Genomic DNA, 23,679 nt, shown 5'->3' with positions numbered 1-23,679 from the left:
GAAAAGCGAAATAGATAGAAATAAAGATGGAAAAGAAGTTGAGACTTGAGAGGTGTGTATATATCATAACTAAGTATCTCTAATCACATAAATAAATGTACATACAATTTTGTATAATTGTATATTTTTTGTTTATCTTTGTCTCTTGTTTCCATAATTTTATTCTTCAATTTTGTGCTTAACTGCTTATAATAAAGAAAAAGTCAAAAAACAATAGAGCAAGTTTCTTTTGAAGTTTGTATGGATCTAAATAATTTAGACATTCAATAAACACTCACATGTGAAATTAAACACTCAAATGTGAAATTTGTAAACAACAGTTTTCACCTCAAAAAAAACCCACCACCTAAGTGTTGCTCTGCTAGGGTTTCCTAGCAAACAAACTTTGTGTGGCTTAAACCCAAGGTCTTGTACCTCTTTCCCACCCCACCTGGGGCTTACCCACTTCTCCTTGAAGCATGGATCCGTGGAAAAACATTTCCCTCCGTCAAGACGAAACAGAGGAACTTCAAATTCCCCTTGAGGAGGTGGAATCAGAACAACAAGACGAATTATGGCTCATTGGACGCGTTCTTACACATCACTCTGTCAACAACAAGGCGTTCAAGTCGATGGTTACGACGAGCTGGAAGACAAAACGGGGGTTTGAGGTGCGAGATATAGAGAAAAATCTCTTCACCTTTCGCTTCTTCTCCGAGCATGACAGAGAGGGCATCCTAACATCGGGACCCTGGAACTTTGACAAGAGCCTCATTATTCTCCGGAAGCTAATGCCGGATGAAAACCCTAAAGAGGTGGAGCTGAACAGGGTACTAATCTGGGCCAGGATCTATGACCTACCTATGAACATGAGGAACGAATCAATAGCAAAGCGGCTGGGGAACTTCCTGGGCACCTACGATGAATGGGATGCAAAGGAAGAGCACAGACTAGGAAGCTTTATCAGAGTCAGAACATGGCTTGATATATCCAAACCCTTGAAAAGGGGAACGATGGTACCCAGATCTGGAAAACCGAGTGTCAATCTGCGATTCAAGTATGAAAGATTGGCTAACTTCTTCTTTGGTTGTGGAGGGCTAGACCACACTCTGAAAGATTGTGATTTCAAAGAATACGAGTGGGATGAAGATGACTTAGCAAACCTCCCCTATGGGCCTTGGATTAGAGCATCCCCCTTGAAACCTACAGGAATGGCGATGATGAAACAAGAACCTAGAGGCCATACTGTCACCAAAAACCTATTCACAACTACTGCTACAACAAATGGGGGACAGGGAAACAGAAAGAACAAAGAGAGCAATAATGGAGGAGAGACAAGTGGGGAAAGTGAGGTGAATGTGCTGGGCCCTACACCCCAAGCTGAAAAGGTTGACAACACCAAGAATGGGGGACACATTGATGACCAATTCATTGCCTCTCTTGGCAGCTGCACTTTACAGGGCAAAGAGCGAAATGCCCCCCCAGATCTGGCCCAAACAGAGGTGGAGAAGTCTCCCCCATCAGTGAAGAAAAAAGTTCATGAAGATATAGGTGAAAAGGCCACGGAAGAGCACCCTGAGAAGGTGGCAAACCTCATATCCATCATATTAAGTGACCCAGAGAATACTGAGGATGACTCACAGGGGAGAAATGAACAAAACAGCACCACAAAGGTTTCGAAGTGGAAAAGGCTAGCACGAAATCTGCCTAAAGGAGGGTCTTCCAAACAACCGGAAATTCTGAAGAGGAAGGACTGTGAGCACGACACAGCCACTGCAATGGAAACAGAGAGTTACCCAGCCCAACAAAAAGCAAAGGTTGAAGCAGCGAGGACTGTGGAGCAGTCCCGCCGAGAGCTATGAAAATCATAAGCTGGAACTGCCGTGGTTTGGGGACACCACGGGCAGTTGGAGCTTTGTGAAAGCTCGTTTCACTTGAACGTCCCGACCTTGTTTTCCTCATGGAAACGAGGAAGAAAGCCTTTGAAATACAGCGAATACGAATGCCTTGCGGCCTTGTGAATGCAATCGGTGTGGATTGCAATGGAGAAGGAAAATCCAGGGGTGGAGGTCTAGCTATCTACTGGAGTCATTCCATAGATGTAAGCATGATTTCAATGTCAAAGAATCACATTCAAATAGAGATTCTGACTGCTGCAATAGAAGAAAAAATGGTGGTCACATGTCTATATGGATACCCGGAAACAACCATGAAATGGAAAACTTGGGCCCTCCTAAAAGTGCTTAGCCCAGCACCTGATATCCCATGGTTATGCGTAGGGGATTATAATGAAATTCTGTACAGCAATGAGAAACAAGGAGGCAATCCGTTAAACTTTGCCGAGGCACAATTGTTCCAGGAAACAATGGATTCTTGTGGTCTCACCGACATTGGTTTCAATGGGAACCCTTTCACCTGGTCAAACATGAGAACAAAGCCTCACACAATCCAGGAACGCTTGGACAGAGCACTGGTAAACAACAGATGGATGCAGGTATGGCCACATACATGGGTGAATCACCTTGACAGGTTCTCCTCTGATCACAACCCAATCTCTGTCAACTTCTCAAATGTCAAAAGGAAAAAGAAGAGGAGGGTGAGGTTGTATAGGTTTGAAGAAATGTGGCTGAACAATGAAGATTGTGGCCAAGTTGTACAAAACTCTTGGCCAAGCGGAGGGAGAAACATCAGTACAAAGCTGGGAAATGTCTCGGCTAACCTTGTTGAGTGGGCTGATGAGACCTTTGGCTGCCTGCCTAAGAAGATCAAGAACCTGCTTGCAACCCTGAAGAAGCTACAAGCGGCTGATCAAACAGAAGAAACCAAGAAGAAGGAGAAAGAGGCAGAAAGTGAGCTTGAAGAGCTTCTAAAAATGGAGGAAATTATGTGGAGCCAGCGCTCTAGAGCAACGTGGCTAGCCCACGGGGATAAGAACACAAGCTTCTTCCACAAGAAGGCATCCCAAAGACAATCCAGAAACTCAATCAGCAAGCTCAAAGACGAAAGGGGGGTGGTCTGGACAGAAGAAGAGGATGTGGAAGAAGTTCTAACAAGCTATTTTGAAGACCTTTTCACATCATCAAACCCAGCTGATTTTGAATGCGTTACACACTTGGTGCATGGCAGAATTAAGGGGGAACACATGGAATTTATGGAAGAGCCTTTCACCGTAGAAGAAGTAAGGGAGTCACTAAAGCAAATGCACCCTACTAAAGCACCCGGGATTGATGGAATGCCGGCGCTTTTCTACAAAAAATTCTGGAATGTAGTGGGCAATGATGTGGCCTTTCATGTGCTAAGCATTCTCAACGATGGTTTAGATGTGTCAAATATAAACCAGACTTTGATAGCACTAATCCCAAAAATCAAGAAACCGGTGATGGCAAAGGACTTTAGGCCAATTAGCCTATGCAACGTCGTCTTCAAACTAGTCACAAAAACAATTGCCAACCGTTTGAAGTGCTTCCTCAAGGACATTGTGGAGGAAACCCAAAGTGCTTTTGTGCCCGGAAGATTGATCACCGACAATGCCATCATTGCACATGAGTGCTTTCACTACATGAGAAGGAAGACTAGAGGTGTCAAAGGTGTCATGGCTCTCAAAACCGACATGTCCAAAGCCTATGATCGAGTAGAGTGGGGATTCCTAAGAAGCACACTTGAGCAAATGGGTTTTACCCAAAAATGGACTAATCTCATAATGAATTGTGTTTCTACTGTTTCCTTTCAGGTCTTATTAAATGGACAACCTTGTAGAAGATTCAAACCGGCAAGGGGTCTACGCCAAGGCGACCCGCTCTCACCTTACCTTTTCATCCTATGTGCGGAGGTGTTCTCTACAATGATAAAGGAGAAGGTAGCCGAGGGGTGCCTCCATGGAATCAAAATAACACCTAGAGCACCGTGTGTATCCCACCTCTTCTTTGCCGACGATAGCATCCTTTTGGCATGAGCTACAAGAGAGGAAGCCACAGTCTTGCTTGGCATCATCAAGAACTATGAAACTTTCTCGGGCCAGAGAATAAATCTTGACAAATCAGAACTCACCACGAGCCGAAATGTGCCTAGTGTCCGAGTACATGAGCTTGAACAGCTTCTTGGAGTTAAGGCGGTGGAGAGACATGAGAAATACCTGGGACTTCCTACAATTGTGGGACGATCAAAGACCCAAGTTTTCAGTTTTGTCAGGGATAGGATCTGGAAAAAGCTCAAGGGATGGAAGGAAAAAGCTCTATCAAGATCCGGAAGAGAGGTCCTCATAAAATCCATTGCCCAAGCCATCCCCTCATATGTGATGGGCCTTTTTCTGCTACCATCTACCTTGTGCACTCAATTGGAAAGAATGATCAATAGCTTCTATTGGGGAGGTAGTGCTGATGCAAGGAAGATAAATTGGATTAGGTGGGATTCCTTAGCTACCCCAATGAAATTGGGAGGTCTCGGTTTCAGATCTTTCCATGATTTTAACAAGGCTTTGCTTGCAAAACAGTGGTGGAGGCTAATTAATAGAGAAAATTCCCTTATGTCCCAGATCATTAAGGCAAGATACTATCCAAAAGGGCCAGCACTAGGAGCAAACAGAGGAACAAACTCTAGTTTCCTATGGAAGAGCCTTCACTCCTTAAGAGATGTTATAACCAGAGGGAGCATATGGAAAGTGGGAGAAGGTGATAAGATAAACATATGGTCTGACTGCTGGTTGCCAAACACTGCAAGTGGGAAAATCACCTCAGCCAGCGCCACTGCTGAGGGACCCCAAAACGTGAAGGATTTGATCATGGAGGACAGAAGGATGTGGAATGTGAGCCTTGTCAGGTCTGTTTTCTCCAGCTATGAATCTAACAAAATTCTACAGATCCCACTGTGTGCAAGACCAGGAAAGGATCGTCTGATATGGAAGGATAGTTCCATTGGCCAGTATAGTGTCAAGGCGGGCTTCCGGTTGTTGAGAACCCGGGCATCCCCTCCACAAGCTAGTGGCCCCTCGGGAACCAATGCTTCTCATCTATGGCAGAAAATCTGGGCCATAAGTACTCTTCCAAGATGCAAGGAACTAGTGTGGAGAGCCTGTAAAGGGGTCCTACCTGTAAGGATGAACCTGAAGAGAAGGGGAATGGAAATTGATACAACCTGCCCCTGCTGTGGCGAAGCGGAAGAAACGACAACCCACGCTCTACTTACCTGCACTAGCATTAGGAGAATATGGTTTGCGTCTCATCTCAACATCCATATCAATGAAGAGACCCCAGAGAACTTCCTAGGATGGCTGGAACTAGTTCTTGAGCATCCAAACGAAGATACTATGGCTGATATCTTTAACTTGATTTGGGTAATTTGGAAGAGACGGAATGCTTGGCTCTATGATGGACAACTGTGGAGTTTTGAGAGAACTTTGGCTAAGGCTGCTGCAATATGCACAAGACAGGATACTGAGGTTGATGGCCTTCAATTGGAAGTGGATACCCCGGACTGGTCCTTTCCCCCTCAAGGTTGGGTAAAACTCAACGTGGACTCCTCAATTCGCACAAATCTGGGTGCGGGCCATGGTGCAATTATCAGGGATGCTAGAGGACATACTCTAGCTGCAGCGGTATGGAGGAGCTACGCGCTTGAGGACCCTTCCATGGCAGAAGCACTCGGCATCAGGAAAGCGCTAGAATGGGCTGGAAGTCTCAACTTTGACAACATTTTGCTGGAAAGTGATTGCCTTGTGGCTGTCCAGAAATGGCAGGGCAAGGATGTAGGAATTTCCTACACTGATGATGTAATTAGAGAATGTAGAAGCATTTCCACTGTTTTTAACTCTCTCTTTGTTTCCCATGTAAGAAGATCTTGTAATAGGGTGGCGAATTTTCTAGCCTAATTAGCTTTTAGAACCCAGGAAACATTTTGGTTAGAAGAAGATCCCCTAGGGACTTCTCTTTTGTTGTCTGAGGATGTAAAGCTTGCAGGCTCTTCTGCTACTTGATTGGAATCAGGAGATTGAATTCAAAAAAAAAAAAAAAAAAAAAACAATAGAGCAGCCTTTACACCGATGATGCTGCTTTTTTTTTCCCTGTTCTATTCCTTCTTTTTTGTTTTTGGTCTAGTGTTCGATTCTATTTTGTTTTTGTTCAACTAGATCTAGTATTCTGCTTTTGTGCAACAACTTTATGTCTTCAAATTCCAAGATAGATCTTGGGCTAAACAAAAACAATTCGGTTCCAAACCAAAGTAGATAAGCAAGCAAATAAACAATGCACTTATAATATTCTACTGCATTGACCAAAAAAAAAAATATTCTACTACGTGCTTTCCTTTTAAGGCAGATATTCTTATTCTAAAAAAATTAACATATACTCTTTGATACACATCTTCTTGACTGACAAGGACAGTAGGAGACTTCATTCTTTTAAATGTTTCAGACTATCAAAATTAAATAAGTTTATTTAATTGTATTTATAAACATTTACTGAGCAACTTTTGCCTTTTGACACAACTTCGGTTTGTTGAAACTTAGTTGTATTACTCCATCCGTTCCTATTTATAAGTTTATTTTACCCAATTCTCTTAGATTAAGAAAAATAGTTACAACAATAAATTTGTAAAAGAATTTATTCACTTTCCTATATTATCCTTATTTAATTTCTTATAAATTTCTCTCTCCAAGTTATTATTTCAAAATCTCATTGTCTCTTTCATATTAAATATGAGGATAGTTTTGAGAAAAATTAATTAATGTTCCATTGATATTGTAAATGGACTTATATTTAGGAACAAGAAAAACACTCAAAAATAACCTTATAATAAGAAACGGAGGGAGTAGTTAGTTTCAGGAAGGGCTGATCTAAGTTATATCAAACATGTTAATTTGGATCATGTGATTGATGTGAAGTAGTAGCATGCATAAGATTCTAGAGGATGTGGGAGAGAAACTTTAATGATATGAAGAATTTCAATCCATAAAAAGAAGAAGGCACGAGTTAGTTTAGATTTAGTGATATAGATGTGGTGTATTTCGCGAAGGTTCTAGGTGCAAGATATGGTAAAAGTAAATGTGTACGGTAAGCAGGGACGGGAAGAGGACAAAAAATGAAGGGGACAAAAAATTTACACATTAAGTAAAATCAAGAAATATTAAGTGAACAAGGCACATTAAGTTTTATGAGGGACTAATACAATATTTGAATACTACTTTTGTTTTAATATGCATTGGGCCTATCCCTAATGCTTAGGAAGAGATTTTCAAAAATGTCTTTGTGGTGGATGGATATTGGGATGACATCAACTCCTTCTACCAGCCAGAATTTGTTTAGAAAATCTTTTTGATTAGATTGGGGAATGGAGGTAAGACACGATTTTGGTTAGATCTGTGTGTTGGGAAGATGTGTTGTGTAAACTATTTTCCATGTAGTGTATAGTTTCCGAGCAAAAAGAAAGTTTGGAGAAGAGAATTATTCGAATGAGAGAGCCATCTTTGATGCATGTTAAATACGAGAAGGGCTACTTCTACTAGAATCACTTATCCATTAAACATGAAAATCTACAAGGTTTCTGAACACACATTGTGACATCAACTTCTATAGGTCCATTGTCATGTTCACATTAAACAAAGTGTTTTGCATTCAAGTTTTTTTTTTTTTTTTTTTTTCTGAATAGAATGCTCCGATTCTGGCTATGTTTGGATTTATGTTGACATCAACTTAAAAATACATTCAAGCAAATGGAAATAAGGAGTTCCTTTCAGGTTTTCTCCCTTGGAATTCAAGTTTTTTTTATTTTTAAATAAATAAAAACACATGCTCCCTCATTTCAACTTTTTTTTTTCACTTTGAAATTTAAATTTAATATTCCAATGCACTAATACAGAAAATAATATTTAAACACGCTAAGGAATTGACTCTAAAACATTAGTGTCCTGTGAATGATAAAAAGAAATCCATCATAACCCATCCATGAACACCCTAAATAGCATCACCATCAGAAGGTTCTATACTCAATCTCTAAATGGGAATGCAATATTTACAGGATGAGCTTCAAGCTTTTAGGCGCGTTGAGTCTCTTTCTCAAAGAGAACATAAGGTTAGAAGTAGCTACCAGTCAGTTCTCAAACCGAACAACTCGCATAAGCTTTTCCCAGAATTGATTATAGCTTCAGAATCAATTGTACAAAAGTTTTCAAACATGCACTTCATCAAAAGGTAAGGGGACCATTACAAAATTGAATTCGAGCTTGAACAATGATAAACTATCTAGTTCAGAAAATTATAGGCTGAAAACATTTTATATGATGACAAGAACTAGTTGATCACAATCACACTTTACATTTATGCGAGGTTCTATTTCTTCACAGACAAAGGGCATAGGTATGTAAAGAGTAAGTAAAAGAGGACACCGTAAAAGAGGGCGTATTGCTAGAAAGAAAAACAACAGAGACACACACACACATCACTAGAAAACCACACGTATTGCTACCTTCAAAGCCTAGCATAGTGCAACACTATATGGGATTGGAATATTAAAACAACTATCATTCAAGATTTCAAATTCAGGAAGTGATTTGTTTCCAGTGATAGTACACTTTTAAATGACGATTTTTTTCAAGTTGAGAAGCAATCATAAAAAAATAACATTTTTCATCATATAATGATCATAATAATGTTAAATATTTTTAATCAAATAAACAGAAGCTGTAAAAAACTTGTACAATATCAACTAACCAGTTTAACCAAACATAATAACATCGCATGGAAGATTTAACCAAAGTTTGATTACTGTACAAAGTACAAACTCACCTACTTGAACCACAACTAAAAGGTGTGTTTGATACCTACTCACCTACCTGGAAGGATTCCATCAACACCTTGCATCTATGGCCAAAAATCAAATACTAGCAAACCCGAGGATCATTTTGCAGTTGTTGAGTGTTTGATAAGCCAGTCAATGACCGCATCTATGTTTACAGAATCCTTGCATGAAATCATATAGCAGCAGACCTCTCTGTCTTTAATCGACTCTAGTCCTCTGAATAAAAACAAAGAATTAATGAGTTACACAAGGAATCAAGACAAGTTTCAATAAATAATATATATATATATATATATATAACGATTTATGGAACAACTTCCTCTATTATATGAACTCACAGCTGATCGACCAACGCTTGCTTGGAAAGAGCTTCTGACTTGTCAATTTTGTTGCCAAGAACAAGCAAAGGAATCCCACTCAAAGAGGGTTTTGTGAAGAGTTCATGTAACTCACTTCGAGATATCGGAACGCTGTCTCTATCCGCAGCATCTACAACATACCTGTCTTTCCATCCATCAGTGAAAAAGAAGCAAAATTGTAGAAGGCATATAGCATGATGAAACACCACCCCGAATTACTTAAAGGGGCTAAAATACACAACACAAGATGAAGTATGGATGCCGAAACTCCCTTTTGATCATCAGAAAAAATATTGATAAAACCAAGTATCAAGTTTTCTTCCTAAGGTTTCGACATAAACAGGAAAGAAAACACAACCAACAACATGCAGTTATCTAAAACCAAAACTTACAACTGGTCTACACTATAGGAGCTTCTCAATTTATTTATTTTGATATCTAACACAGGCAGGATGCAATTCTATTTGAGTCCTGGACATCCACACTCTCGTGGGACTAGCTCTCTCAATGAGGGTTTTTCTCACAGTCAAGACTCAAACCACAGACTTTACTTAAAGGTGTATTTTTGAGTTGAGTATTAGAGGGGAGGGAAGGGAAGGGAGAGGCTTATGAGAAGCTGCCCCCTTGCTTGTGAGACTTTAGGAAGGGGGAAGGGTTTGGGGTATTTCTAAAAACCCTTCAAAACCCTCTTGTAGTTATATTTTTTTGTTCCCTCAAATTGGGGGGTTATGGGCTTGCAAACAAGGGAATGGCTTACCCCCCTTCCCCCTCCCTTGCCCTCCCCTTCCCTTCCCCTCAAAGTCTTCCCATCCCCTCTCTTAAAAACTCACAAACAAAGCCTTAGAGAAATCAAACATAGACCACTTGAACCAACCACCCGTTAGTTATGGGAGCTTTACAATTGAGATAGGTATTTAGTTACTATCTTACAAAAACACCCTTATGACTTTATTGGAGCTCATAGAGAAGTAGAATGAGATAGCTTCTTAAAAGATTAAGGTGGATACGTTAATTTTAACTTACCCAAGCTATATTTTAGAAGAACCATCATTATTGCAAGAGCAATTAAACTTATTCTCCTATTGAGAAGTTTATCCAACCAAAGTACCAAACAGGCTCTTACGAAAAGGAACAAGAAAGAAAGATATGCATGTGTAAATGTATGAACATATGCCTGTACATAACATATGAAAAAATGCTTGCAAGAAAGAACATGAAAAGAGACAATACACAATAGCAGAGACGCCGCGACAGTAGCGCTCCCACATTGTCCGGAACCTCCTCTGTCCACCAAGGTCCCAAAGCTTTATGGTGACATTTCCCTTAGTCACTTTCCGCATGTTGAACCCAACCTGAGTTTAACAGCAAGGTTTAGGCTTCAAATTACAAATACACACTTCCAAAGCTACAATCTTCAAATATGCAATTCAACATTCGATGAAGAAAACAAAAAGATACTCACAGTTGGAATCATGTCCTCACTGTAACCCCCAGTCTGGTAAACAAAACCAAAAAATCAATATCCAACCAGTAGAATAACAATACTAATTTTCAGGGTTTTGCATTGCAATATAAATTCATAAACTCACAGCAATTGAATTGACAAGAGATGTCTTGCCAGCATTCTGAAGCCCCACAAGGGAAAGTTCCATCTCCTGTTTGAAAAACAAGCTGACACAACACAAGACACAAAATTCATCACCATTGAAAGGGTTTAACACTCAAGGGTATCAACTTTAAGGCTTTCTCAATCTCAATCAATAGTATATGAAACTGTAAGCATGACATAGCAACTGGGATGAAATTTCACAAGGAAAAAAACAAACTTTATCACAAAAAAGTAAAATAAATTATGTGGGGTGCTAAAAAATTACCTGCGGAGCCAGTTGAGCATGGAATCCCAGAGACCCATTGAGAATAGGGGAAAAGCAGCAAAGAGAAATTGAAAGTGAAAGTGGAGATATGAGGGTGAATGAGGAAACAGAGAAACTTGGCCGAACAAAAAGTTAAGGAAGGAAGGAACAAAGGGTTGGAATCTACAATGCCGATACGACACACAACAATAAGATGTGTATGTTTTGTTCTAGTACCTAGTACCTAGTACCTAGTACCTACCGATGTTTCAACTCAACCTCGTTACATATTTGCTTGTTTCACTTTCCAACACAACTAGTCTAGCGTGTGTTTGGATTTTAGATTGTAAATTAAAGTTTACTTTAAATGAGTTGTTGAAATGTGATTTATGTTTAATTTTTTTAAAAAAAAAATAGAAGAGTTAGAAGTGGGATGCATGCGGGTTAAAAGTGCGTTAGGGAATGTGGGTAAGAATTTGTTAAACATAGTGATATAAAGTTACAAACTCTTAAAATGTGTTTGTTTATAACTTATAAGTTGGGGTTTTATCTCAAATGGAAAAGTAGAAGTGAAGAAAAAATGTATTAAAAGACAACTTTTTAACAAATACTTCCTCCGTTCCTATTTATTTGTTAAGGAAGAGAAGATTCACACAAATTAAGGAAAATAAGTAATTATGTTGATTTTCATAAAAATATTATTTGTTTTCCTATATCACCCTTTAGAATGTATTTTATCTTTCTTCATTTGTTGTTTATGTAAGGGCTTTTATCGGAAATACATCAATTAATACTCTCTTGAAACTCTAAGTGGACAGATATATAGGAACACATTTTTTTTCTTCAAAGTGGACAATTAAATAGGAACGGAGGGAGTAATTTATTAGAAGATTTATTGTAATTATTTTTTGAAATTGTTAATTCTCAAGCTTAGAATGTTTATTGTAAGTCTTTTTTTTGAAATTGTTTATTGAAAGTCATTTTTTTTGGTTAATTATACTTGGAATTAAAGCCTCAAAAGTTGTAAAGCGACACTTACAAGTTTACAACATGTGAGATTAAATCCCAAGAAGTGTTACATTAATGTGAAAAACATAAGGAAATAGAGATCAAATATGTATACTCAATTGACACAATCAGCATAAATCATGAAATAAGGTGATAGAGAAGTCTTTCAAAACCTAAATTAACATAAAGCTAATCTAATAGTTACTCACTCCGTTCCAGAAAGTTTGTTGTTTTGCACCATTTTTCAATATCCCAAAATGTTTGTTGTTTTAGAAAACCAATGCATTTTTTGCTAATTTTTTCCACCTCTACCCTCATTTAATACATTTTCTCTCACTTATCACCTTTCATATTAACCAACCACGACTCTTTTCTATTAATTACATTCTTTTCTATCTAAGTATAATTTAATAGTTGCACATCATACTAGTAAAATTAAATAAGGGTAATCTAGTCAAATTATGCTATTAATAATTGTTTTCTTACTCTTTGTGCCACAACCTTAACCTACAAACTTTCTGGAACGGAGGGAGTATTATTTACGTTAATTTTCAACTAGTGTTTTTGTTACAAACAAACAAAAATACTAGTGATTTTGTCGTTTTTAGCTTAAAATCAGATTGGGCTTATTTGGCAAGGATTATTCGACGGATTTGGGTTGGGCCTATTTATTCAAGTACATATCGGCTACTTAGTCTAGTCTAGTAAATAGCTGAAATGAAATCATTTAACCTAAATCAGTTAGTTTGGTACACGATTTGGGCTGGTAGATATAATGGGCCTAAGAAAGTTTAATAACTTAATAATATAATTTAAAAACACCTTGATTATTGACCAAAAACAAAACACCATTTTTTTAGACAAAAATAAACACCGGTTTTTATTTAGTTTTCATGTTTCCTTTACACAATTAGTGTATGTCGCAATGGTTTTAAGTGACTCTTAGAATTTAGAACCATCAGGTCAAAAGTTTAAATTATAAGAGACTCATTCTTTAAAAGATCTTTAACTTTACCACACTCAGAATAAAAAAATGCTTTTTTATTGTATTTGGAAGACTAAAGGCAAACTACTCAATCACGTCATAATAAAGAAAAGAAATAACATTGGAAAAGGATAAACTTCCAAGCTTGATGATGAGAGTCATCTCTATAAACTTGCATAGTCACAACATCTGCAACTATGTTGTTGTCCTAGGAATATGAGACAAGGAATAAACAAACTCCAAATATTCAGTGTTCTTCTAATTCGGAGAATCACATTTCTGAACCAATAAATACCAACATCTAAATTACTCATAAGGATATGAATAGCCCATGAGTAATCAGATTTACAATCAACCTTTGTAAAACTCAAGTTCAAACACGTTGTAAACCAACCTCCACTACAAGTACCTTAGCATGAAAAACATCTCCTTTACTGAAACTGCAAGAAATTCTAGATACCCATCTTCCATCTTGACCACGCAAAACCACACCATATATACCCCCTTCGATATAAGCTAGAGATCCAACTGTCATGCATCCACATCCAAATGAATCTCACTCTAATCATATTTATTATTATTATAAAAAATATTTCCTTTGAATTAATAATGGATTTTAATCTGTCAAAACATAAGAATGAGTTATTGTGACTCCATTTCCAGTTTTTAGTAATAGCCATAATTTTTTTAATTATAAGATTCTCCTACATATGTTTTTTTAGCACTACTAATTCAATTATTCAATACCTTTTTGATTTGGTTGAAAATTTAACAAATACGTGTATGTTTGGATATTTGTTAAGTGGAATGTGAACTGACTCTCATTTCAATCAAATAAAAGAGTATCATTCACTTTTTAACTCAAATATATTAGTTCGCTTTTTACATAAGTCATACACTAAAATAATATTTGGATGTAAGCGTATTTATATACAAAAACACAATTCACGATACTAATTCCATGAAATATATTTCAGAAAATTATTTATCAGAAGAAAACACCACCAATGACTTTTTTTCTTTAGAAATGTAGTGGCACTATAAAAATTCGCTCATTTAGCGTCGGTCAATTCACTCGTTTAACGCGCTTCTAACCGCCGCTATATGCATGGATTAACAAGGTCAAATCATTAACACTAGATTTTGGCGCCACAAAGTAAACTAGCTGCAGATAAAGGCAATCGCCGACACAACCGCCGCTAGATGCGTCCTAAAGCACTAACGTCGGTTATAACCGACACTAATCATAAAATTAGCTAGTTAATTTAATTTAAAATATCTCAATAAGCTAGCGGTGGTTATAACCGACGCAATCACAAAAAAAAGCCACAAATTAAGTTTTTTCTTTAGCGTCGTCCATTCTAACCATTTAGCAGTGGTTGACACTGACCGCCACGGTTGCAGATACTAACCACCGCTAAGCCTCTGTTATCTTACCGTGTGGTTTTTTGTTTCTTGTTTAAAACTAGTGGAGTTGGGAGATGCACCTGTTAACATTTTAGCTGACCACTGAAGTCAGCAACATCAAAGATTGAGAGTATCTCAGAAAAAATAAATAATGTAGGTATGAAGTGATAAATTAAAATTGTATATGATTGAAAGAAATTATGTATATTTATATATTAACACCTAATAATTGAGAGAATCATAATTAAAATCTTCATTTAACTATATAGTTCTAGGTAGCATATTCATTAGGAGGAAGTTTTAAATAGCACACTGTTTTCTTGATCCCATCAAAAGTAGTATAACTAAAATTTTTCCACTAGATAATTAATTAAGGAACCTAGTTAGTTTCATGATTGTCAAAATTCTTGCTCCTTATAGTCAAAAATTTATTTAGTTTGTTGGACGATTTTGGAAATCATCCGCAACCGCAAGGACTTAGTCTAATTAAATACTTTTTTTAACGTAGTAACACGGGCATCATATGACTCAAGTTGCATACGAAAGTTCTTTGTCTCACTATAGCAAGTGAAAAAGAAAAAGAAAACAAAACAAAAGTTCAGTGGTTGCATACACCAGCCTTGCGTTAGAATGACCTCAAATTTAGAACACAAAACAAAAAACATATCAAAACACTAAGAACGTGTCAAAGTTCAAACTTCAAACTTCAAAGTCAGTATTTTATTTAAACGACTTATTTCGTGTTGTACTTTTGTTTGGTAAATTTGTTGGGAAGCACTATCGATAGGTCCAAGGTTAGTACTTGTACGTCGAAGATTCAAGCTCTGGATAAAAAATTATAATGTCAAGTTGAGGTTGATCATATGTAGATTAAAAATAATATAATTATCATTAGAACGAAACTCGACAAAATATACTAATAAACAAAAAGAGTTGCTTATAAAGAATTGTTATTGGACAGATAAGTTAGAATATTTCAACGATTAGTAAATTATTTTTTGCCAAGTTCCTAAAACAAGTATGGTTAATACATGATTGTGATAATGTTAGGGAAGCTCAAATTGGATATTACTATGCTTGTACAGCCGAGCAAATTATAAGAATTATCACGTGTGTCCTAAGGAACAATAAAAATAAAAGTAGAATTTAAAACTTCCCTTGTTGGACATATGTACGGGTCTTATATATTATGTGCGTTTTGGTGTAACTATAGCTCATTTCAAAGCTACTAGTATTTTTTTACCCGCGCGTTGCACGGGGAATATGTCTATTGTATTTGATACATCGATTCATATTTTAAATTATAAATATTTAAGATGCTAAGAATGTAAGAATAATCATAATAAAGATGTAGATATTTAAAGAGCACAAATTTTGAAAAACACAGAAGTTAATAAACCAAAAGCTTTAATTTTTGCATATGTGAGGTATAACTGAATTTTGTTTGTGAAGATGTATACTCGTGTTGCATAAAGGGTAATGTTTTTGTGTTTTAGATATATAACAATGCATAAATATATAATTATTTTTTAAATTATTAAAAATACACTTAAGTTATAGAAAATGAATTTTTTTTTTTAACTCGTACAAATTTTCATTTTCATGTAAAATGTTTCTCCCTGTGAGATCTCGTAACTCTAATTTGTTAGCACTAATAAATTCAGGTCATAATTTTATAGTACATATGTATTAATATTTTGTATTCCTCTTACTTTTCTTATTATCAAATTATTATAGTTATATACTTATATAAATATACACTCTTAAAATTTTGAAAATAATACTAAAGTTAATTATATTAAATTTATTCTATTAAAATAATATCAATTAATTAGTTTAGAATATAATGATTGTATAAAAAAAGTATAATGATACTTTTTATATAAAACAAAATCTCACGTAGATAGCATTATAGTACTTTAAAATTAAAACATACAATTGAAAATTATACGCAAATACAAACAACAACCGCTTTTAGGTTTCAGAGCAGACTTAAATGCAAATCATCTTACTCAATGGATTCTCATTTATCAGAGAAACAAAATCTTATAAATTTCATAAATCAATATAGAAGGGGAAATTCTAGTGTGTTTTTACCCGCGCGTTGCATGGGGAATATGTCTATCGTATTTGATACATCAATCAATTATTTGATTATTTAAAATATATTAAACAACATATGAAATAGAAGGGTCTCAAATACTAAGCAAAGTGGACCAAAAGACTTGTCATCTAAGCCTGATTGAGATCAAGATGAAATCGTTTCACATTCTTCATGAACATGAAAACAATGACACAAATAATAGATATAAGGAATCACAAATAAAGCAAACGATAAACACATATTATGGAGAAAAAAAAAGGATGTGATAGTAACACTAATCAGGATTGTAAAAGATAAATCATAAAGTATGACATCATTTTGTGTTTATACCAAGTCATCCAAGTTTGAGTCAATATTGCAAGGTACCTACAAAATTTATGAAATATATCAAAATTTTTTTTTTGGTTTGTTTGCTCTGTCCTGTTTTCTTTCCGGCACTTTCTAGGTTTACCTATCTTTCTGTCTTTGGGTTTCTTCTGTTTGGTTTTTGTCTGGCTCGATCTTTGGGTGTACTTTCGGGTTTTTTCCGCCGGTGTTGGTTGGTTTGTATTTCCTGCTTAAGCTCTCAAGCCTTTTGATATTATATATATATATATATATATTTATCTTTCAAAAAAAAAGTTTGACTTTTTTATTAGTTTGTCAACACTACTTTAGTTGCATATAATAATAAAATGTGTAAGAAATATATATTGATTCGTCTACTTGAAATTTGTCTTCTAAAGGAGAAGAGCCGAAATATATAGGGAGTTTATGATCTTTTATAGTATATCAAGTAACAATTTTGTGTCTAAGGGTGACGACTGTCCTATTACCACAACGTGATTCCACCCTTAGTACATTCATTAAAAAATTATTCTTTTATTGAAAATGGAAGAAATAGCACGTGATTCTTTTTCAAAAAATTCAACGTGTCAATACATTAGATAACAACTGTGATTTTGTTACATATTTAATTTAAAAAAAAAGTGATTATTAAACAATAGATGAAATAGAAGAGTCTGAAATGCTAAGGAAAGTGGACAAAAAAGAATCACCAATAAAGTAGATGATAAATACATATTAATCATGGAAAAAAAAGAACATGATAGTAGCACAAATCTGAATTGTGAAAGATAAATCATAAAGTATGACCTCATTTTTTTTATTTCAAGTCATCCATGTTTGAGCCAATACTGCAGGGTGCCTACAAAATTTAAGATATATATTAGACTTTGTACATACTTGTTTTAATCAATAAAGAATTATTTCATTGTAAGGGAAAATAGAACGAACCTTAAACCGACAATAATATTTTAGCATCAGATGTTCATCAACTTATAAGATGTCATAGACATCATGTTAACAATGAAATAAAGTTAGGTCACTTAGAAGTCAGTTTGTATTAAAAAAACTATTAAGATAAAAAATTAAACTAACCACTCATATGTTCTCAAAAACTTCTTGGTAGACAACATTGCGCTTGGAGTTTGAAACTACCCCTTGTTTATCCCCTAGTGTTTTTTACTCGTGCGTTGCACGGCAAATTGATTGTTGGAGTTGACATTAATAAAAAATATAACAAATTGTGATGAGTATAGAGAAATACGTGTGGTATAGAGTAAATTATATAAGTTGTTTGTATGAGAGCTGTGATAGTAGAGAAAGAATGACGTAGATTCTCTCCCATCGTTGGGTTAAATAGAGAATAAGAGAGGGAATTAGTTTGCCATGAATCGACATTTAAATAAAAATAAAAATATCAAAATATAAAAACAATGATAGGCTTAATAAATTAATAAGATTACTCCCTCCCAATAACCAAAAAATTTAATAAGATTACAATTGGAAAGCTAAAAAAATTGATCAAACTTTGTTCTATGTCTACTCAAAATGAGAAGATTGAAAAAATACATTGGACCCACAAAATCTGCCCCCTTTATCTCTCATCCCTTGCCAATCAAACACACTAACTCTTATCTCTCTCTCCTCTATTTCTCTCTTCTCTTTCACTACCATATCAAACAAAGCATTAGAGAACCTAGTTGAATAGTTTAGCAAGGCTATAACAAAATGGCATAGGAGTTCTTGGAAAATAATTTTAAAATTTCTTTAAATTATTTTTCAAATCTTGTCCAATATAGCTTTTGTTTGAAAGTAACATATCCACTTCATTAGCATTCTTTGTGTGCAATCACCCTCCTCTCTCTCTCTCTGTCTCTCTATTCTCCTGCCTACAACTCATTTCCTTCTTCTAGCTTCTCATACCTTATTTCAAGTAGTGCCTTGATTTCTTTAAGGCATTTGATTCAAATTAGCCTAATTGAACCAACCAAAACACATAAAGAATAAAATTAAAAACAGACACATAAGTAGCTTCAAACCAATACATTAATCTTATGAATCAAATGCTAGACATAAAGAACTTTTAACTAAAAGGATTCATTCTCCTACCTCAGAAATTAAAAGCATTAAGCCACATGCTTTTCCTTCCCAAACTCTATCTCGAGCCTTTAATGTAATTCAACAATTCTCCTCTAATTTTTTTTTGAAATCTCCTGCATTCTACATTCCTTAGCATAGTCTGAGAAAACAAATCATAATATGTCTTAGATCAAGAAAATCATTTCAACCTACAATATTATATCAAGAAACTGATTTTGGAGCAACACGCGTAGGTAGATTGGCGGAACCATCACCTATAACCCGAGTCAAAATAAGATTAGACATAAACAAAACTATGCAAAGAAGGAATTTGAAGAGGAAAAGGGAGAATGCTCACCACTTTTTCCGGCCAGCTCTCCAATTGAGTCATGGAACGTGACAAAGAGGGGAGTCGAAGCCATCATTATAAATTTAGTAAGGAGTAGTAGTAAATCTTCTTTCAAAATATAATTTATTTAAATCTTAGATAATTAGGGAAAATATTTTAAAATTCAGGTTTCAAGATAAAATAGCACAACATAAGAGAGGCTATCTAACAAATTGACAATAAAAACAAAACAAAATCTTTAAAAAATATTTAATAAAAATACGATAAAAATTCGGATTTTTTTTAGAGTATTAATTAATTTAAGATAAAAATAAACAACATAAATCCTAATTGATTTATACTCTAAAAATAACTCTAAAATAGAATAAAATATTTCATGTAGAATTACATACAAAGGAGAATCAGAAAACATAAAAAACAAATCAAAATATTACAAAATTTCATATAGAATATAAAATGGACTCACCATCCATGGCTTCCAAAGAATCTCTTTTGATGGAATATCTATAAAAAAAAAACCTGAAGAAAAGAATTTGAAATTAGCATGGCAAGTGATGAACGAAATTGACCTTGAAGTCAAACATGAGTGAATGAAAGTTAAAGGTAAAGTAAAATAAAGTTGAAAAAAACCATAACATATTATGCAAGCAAAGGAAGAAAATAATTTGAAACCTCCATCTGCAACCTTCCCAATCAGTCCAAGGCAGCAAAACGGAGGGATGCGATTGCAAGTCGATGGCAAAGTGGTTCCGTTGAGAGATGAGACGATTTTGTGGGGGTGGTTCCGTTCAGTGGAGAGATGAGATGAAAATTGCATGGAGGAGATGAATTCCATGGAGGAGATAGTGGAGGTAGCACTACTACAAAAAGTACTTTTCACATCGGGCGAAAAGTACTTTTCACATCGGGTATACAACCGATGTAAACAAAGGTGATGTGGTATGTCCCCACCTTTTCACATCGGGTACACAGCCGATGTGAAAACTACACATTTCACATCGGTTAATGCCGCAACCGATGTTAAAAGTATGTTTAGTAATTTCTTTTTCAAATCTGCACGTGTATTTCACATCGGTGGAATCAAATACCCGATGTGAAAACTACACATTTCACATCGGTTTATGCCGCAACCGATGTGAAAAGTCTGTTTAGTCATTTCTTTTTCAAATCTCCACATGTATTTCACATCGGTGGAATCAAATCCCCGATGTGAAAACTACACATTTCACATCGGTTTATGCCAAAACCGATGTGAAAAGTCTTTTTTTTTTTAAAAAAAAAAAGACAAAACCAGTTATGTTTGGAATCAATTAAAAAGTCATACCTAGCACATTTTCCATTCAGAAATAGCTCATATAATTAGCTCATAACTAATTTAACTTTCCAAAGTTCCAGTTACAGAAAGTGAAGTAGCACACACTGTTAACCTAACATAGAAGGAAATGAGAGAAAGTGGATGAATATTATTTTCATTAGTACATTGCACTAACTATCTCTCAACCAGTATAACTAGCTCATTCATTACATAATGAATCTGATGAACAAAAACTGCAAGTATAGATAAACACATACCCTTAATTTAGACTTTCTACTAAATACATGCTCCAATCTTTTTCCCCATAACGATCTTTTTCACCACCTACATATGGAAGAATATAAGAATAAAGATGAGGGAGAAATAGAGAACTAAATCAACAAACTTCAGCTTTCTCATTTATTTACAATTGATCCATTGCAAACTTAACTTTTCTACATAGATGCAGGTTAAACAATTGAAAATTAAAAACAGGAGTTAAATCAGGATGTCTAAAAGAGAATAAAAAATTGAAAAGCAAGAAGCAGCTAACACTGAAATTGTTAAATGACAGAAAAATGAAAAGCCAAATACAAAATGATGCAGGTAAACAGTTAAGGAGTGAGGGATGTGAATTTCTAAAATGACAATTGAGGCCTGCAACAATAAAAAAACTCAGATCATGCTTTTATGGACATGGATGAGGCTCTGTGAATTTTATGAGCAAACGATGATTATGAAACTTTGGTAATCAGAATTAGCAGCATGAAGGAGTGCTTGTTTTTGCAAATAAAAAAAAAAAGAGAAAAGATTTGGGTAAATGTGAGACCTCATAAAATAATCTGGCCAGAGACAGTCACCGATGTGGAAGAGGAATCAATATCAATATAGCTAAACGAGTGGCAGTAGAATGCTAAAATTCATGTATCAACTCTCAATTACCAGTGTCTTTGTGAGCATGATTACGAGAAAAAGCTTGAGCATCTCTCAGGCTTCCTATAATCTCCACATCAATGGGTTCTCCAAAGGTTTCTTTTTAAGCCAACGGGTGAGTATATCACATAAACGCTTGAGTATCTTTCAGGCTTCCTAACAGGCAAGCACAACATACACATTACTCTTCTTAACTTTATCAACAAGTATCAAGTACTATATAGAATCAAATATACAGATGCATGTCTCAGAAAAGCATAGGGATGCCTTTACACCAGCCTACCCTTCCAGCAACAAATCCAGAATTTGTTCAGATCATACACATATTTTCCAGCTAAATGAAACTAGCCATGATTCTTAACAATTCTAGAAATAACTCTCACACACAACTCTTTTCAAATAACCACCACTTTTATCTCTCTTCAAAAAATCATTCTCTAGCTAGGAAAAAAGTAAGGAATTCAAAATGAGCAGTTAAACAAACAAGCAAATTAGAAATTAAGATCACTGAAAATGAATATTACTATCTATCATATATTACAATCTTTACGGAAATCATCAATGAACTTAAAGGGTGATAAAAAAGTACCTTCTTTATTAATGCGGTCCCCTTCTCACTAACATAAATACCATCAAGAAACTTCCTGATATCCTTGTTCTTAACATGGAATTTATGTAACAAAAACAACAAAATAACCAAAATTAAAATCCAAGCAAGACAAAAATTAGACAACAACAAAGTCAGGCATTAGCATGTATCCATAGAATGAAAAAAAACTGTACCTGATTGATAAGGGCACATGACCTAGAAACAAGCTCAATGTCATTTCCATCGAAAACCAACTCATCCTTCACCTTCTCAGATCGCACAATGGAAACTCCATCAAGCATATCCACTTTCCTCACCTAATCACACAATGACAAAATCCATAGTTCAATTAATCAACAAGAAAAATCAGACTTGAATTACCCAACTAAACGAACAAATATATTACCTTGACCTTCTTAGTGGCAAAATCATTCGAGGCGTGATCTGTATAAAAAGAGAAGCTTCTGTATTTCTTAGTGAAAAGACCTGCTATTGAATCACATATGAGCAAGACAGCCAGTGAGCATGAACTTGACAATACAAATGCAGATTGCAGAAATTATTGATCACACTAGTATAGGGGAAATGCTTCACGTTACACAAGAATACAACCCTAGATAAATAGTAGATACTCTCAAATGTGCACAAACATTTTCATGCCAAGCTACAAAGGAAGTTCTCAACTGGGAGTTTGCAATGCCAACAGCGAGGGTTTATAGTAAGTCATGGATTAGAACATGTTTAAAACATAACATAAACTCCCAAAATATCCTTATTTCAACAAAGAAAGAAAATATTGAAAACCCACAATCCAAAATTGTTTTTCCTCTAGGAATGCAAAGAGCAGAATTGAAAATACAAGCACCTTTTGAAGTAGGTAGGTCCTTGCCGTCCTTTCTGTAATACTCCCTAATGGAGACCAGTGTTTTCCCTCTGAAATCCTGAATCGTCACCTTCCTCTTCTCCGAAAGCTGAAACAACCCACCAAAACAAACAGGAAAACAATCAAATTTCTTCAACCTAAGCAACCATTGCTTCAACAAATAACCAGAGTGTGAAGATGAAACAGACCTTGCAGATGATGAGATCGCCATCGTCATCGAACTCCTTGTCCTGGGTAACTCCTTGTTGTTCTTGTTGTTCTTCATCTAGCTGTTGCTGCTTCTCTTCGAGAAAAGCTTGCACGATCTGCTTGACGAAGGCTTTGAAGGGAGGGAGAGAGAGGTCGAGGCCTGGAGTGTCAAACAGAGCTCCACGAACCGAAACCGAAGACGCCGCGCCAGAGATAGAGTTCGATCTGGTGAGGTTTCAAGCTTAGAGCGCGAGATATTTGTTTTCGTAATGAGAGGAAGAAAGGGTTGTGTCGAATTCACAAGGTCCTTGAAGGAAGCTAACAACAAGGTCCTGAACGAAGCTAACAACTCGCCGCTGAACGAAGCTAACAACAAGGTCCTTGAAGGCAGTGAGAGCGAAGGCAGCGAGAGCGAAGGCAGCGAGAGCGAAGGCAGCGAGAGCGAAGGCAGCGAGAGCGGCGGCAGCGAGGACCGGCGACAGCGAGAGCGGCGGCAGCGAGGACCGGTGACAGCGAGAGCGGTGAGTAGTGGCGGTGAGGCGACGATGCGAATGCAG

General features: G+C 35.9%; 3 protein-coding genes across 6 annotated transcripts; all 3 read right to left on the bottom strand.

Annotated features, from left to right (window-relative positions):
- Positions 1-8,577: 8,577 nt before the first annotated feature.
- LOC130733759 (ADP-ribosylation factor-like protein 8c) lies at positions 8,578-11,218 on the bottom strand. The gene is made up of 6 exons (XM_057586021.1): positions 11,000-11,218; positions 10,715-10,796; positions 10,588-10,620; positions 10,356-10,477; positions 9,105-9,266; positions 8,578-8,982 (listed from the first exon to the last, which is right to left on the bottom strand). The coding sequence occupies exons 1-6, from the start codon at positions 11,035-11,037 to the stop codon at positions 8,865-8,867; spliced, it is 555 nt and encodes a 184-aa protein (XP_057442004.1). The 5' UTR covers positions 11,038-11,218; the 3' UTR covers positions 8,578-8,864.
- A 9,326-nt stretch (positions 11,219-20,544) lies between these two features.
- Positions 20,545-22,442, bottom strand: LOC130733758 (60S ribosomal protein L9-like). 4 transcript variants are annotated; one of them, XR_009017605.1, is made up of 4 exons: positions 22,245-22,442; positions 22,051-22,119; positions 20,807-20,873; positions 20,545-20,661 (listed from the first exon to the last, which is right to left on the bottom strand). XR_009017605.1 is itself a non-coding variant. In XM_057586020.1 (3 exons), exons 1-3 carry the CDS (start codon positions 22,350-22,352, stop codon positions 20,826-20,828), a joined length of 225 nt encoding a protein of 74 aa, XP_057442003.1. In that variant the 5' UTR covers positions 22,353-22,442; the 3' UTR covers positions 20,545-20,825. The 4 variants fall into 4 exon arrangements, 1 of the variants encoding a protein (XP_057442003.1); XM_057586020.1 differs by having other exon boundaries at positions 20,545-20,873; XR_009017607.1 differs by lacking the exons at positions 20,545-20,661; positions 20,807-20,873 and adding an exon at positions 21,850-21,898.
- A 14-nt stretch (positions 22,443-22,456) lies between these two features.
- On the bottom strand, positions 22,457-23,358 carry LOC130727723 (RNA polymerase II transcriptional coactivator KELP-like; the record flags this gene model as incomplete). Its single annotated transcript, XM_057578958.1, has 3 exons — positions 22,457-22,539; positions 22,916-23,021; positions 23,122-23,358. Coding segments are annotated over 3 exons (426 nt in total), but the record flags the coding sequence as incomplete, so codon positions are not given.
- Positions 23,359-23,679: the final 321 nt, after the last annotated feature.

The sequence above is a fragment of the Lotus japonicus genome, chromosome 1 (genome assembly GCF_012489685.1).
Source record: "Lotus japonicus ecotype B-129 chromosome 1, LjGifu_v1.2".
Classification (NCBI taxonomy): domain Eukaryota; kingdom Viridiplantae; phylum Streptophyta; class Magnoliopsida; order Fabales; family Fabaceae; genus Lotus; species Lotus japonicus.
This window is presented reverse-complemented; position numbering and strand designations above follow the sequence as displayed.

What these genes read in the sequence shown, in the direction of transcription:
- LOC130733758 (XM_057586020.1), bottom strand. Translation starts at nt 22,352, where the DNA reads ATGCTTGATGGAGTTTCCATTGTGCGATCTGAGAAGGTGAAGGATGAG. An exon ending in CATGTGCCCTTATCAATCAG is followed by an intron (nt 22,120 to 22,244) that starts GTACAGTTTTTT and finishes TTCCATGTTAAG; the next exon opens with AACAAGGATATCAGGAAGTT. An exon ending in GGACCGCATTAATAAAGAAG is followed by an intron (nt 20,874 to 22,050) that starts GTACTTTTTTAT and finishes TTCCATATGTAG; the next exon opens with GTGGTGAAAAAGATCGTTAT.
- LOC130733759 (XM_057586021.1), bottom strand. Translation starts at nt 11,037, where the DNA reads ATGGGTCTCTGGGATTCCATGCTCAACTGGCTCCGCAG. An exon ending in GTGAGGACATGATTCCAACT is followed by an intron (nt 10,478 to 10,587) that starts GTGAGTATCTTT and finishes TGTTAAACTCAG; the next exon opens with GTTGGGTTCAACATGCGGAA. An exon ending in CAAGCGTTGGTCGATCAGCT is followed by an intron (nt 8,983 to 9,104) that starts GTGAGTTCATAT and finishes GTTTTTATTCAG; the next exon opens with AGGACTAGAGTCGATTAAAG.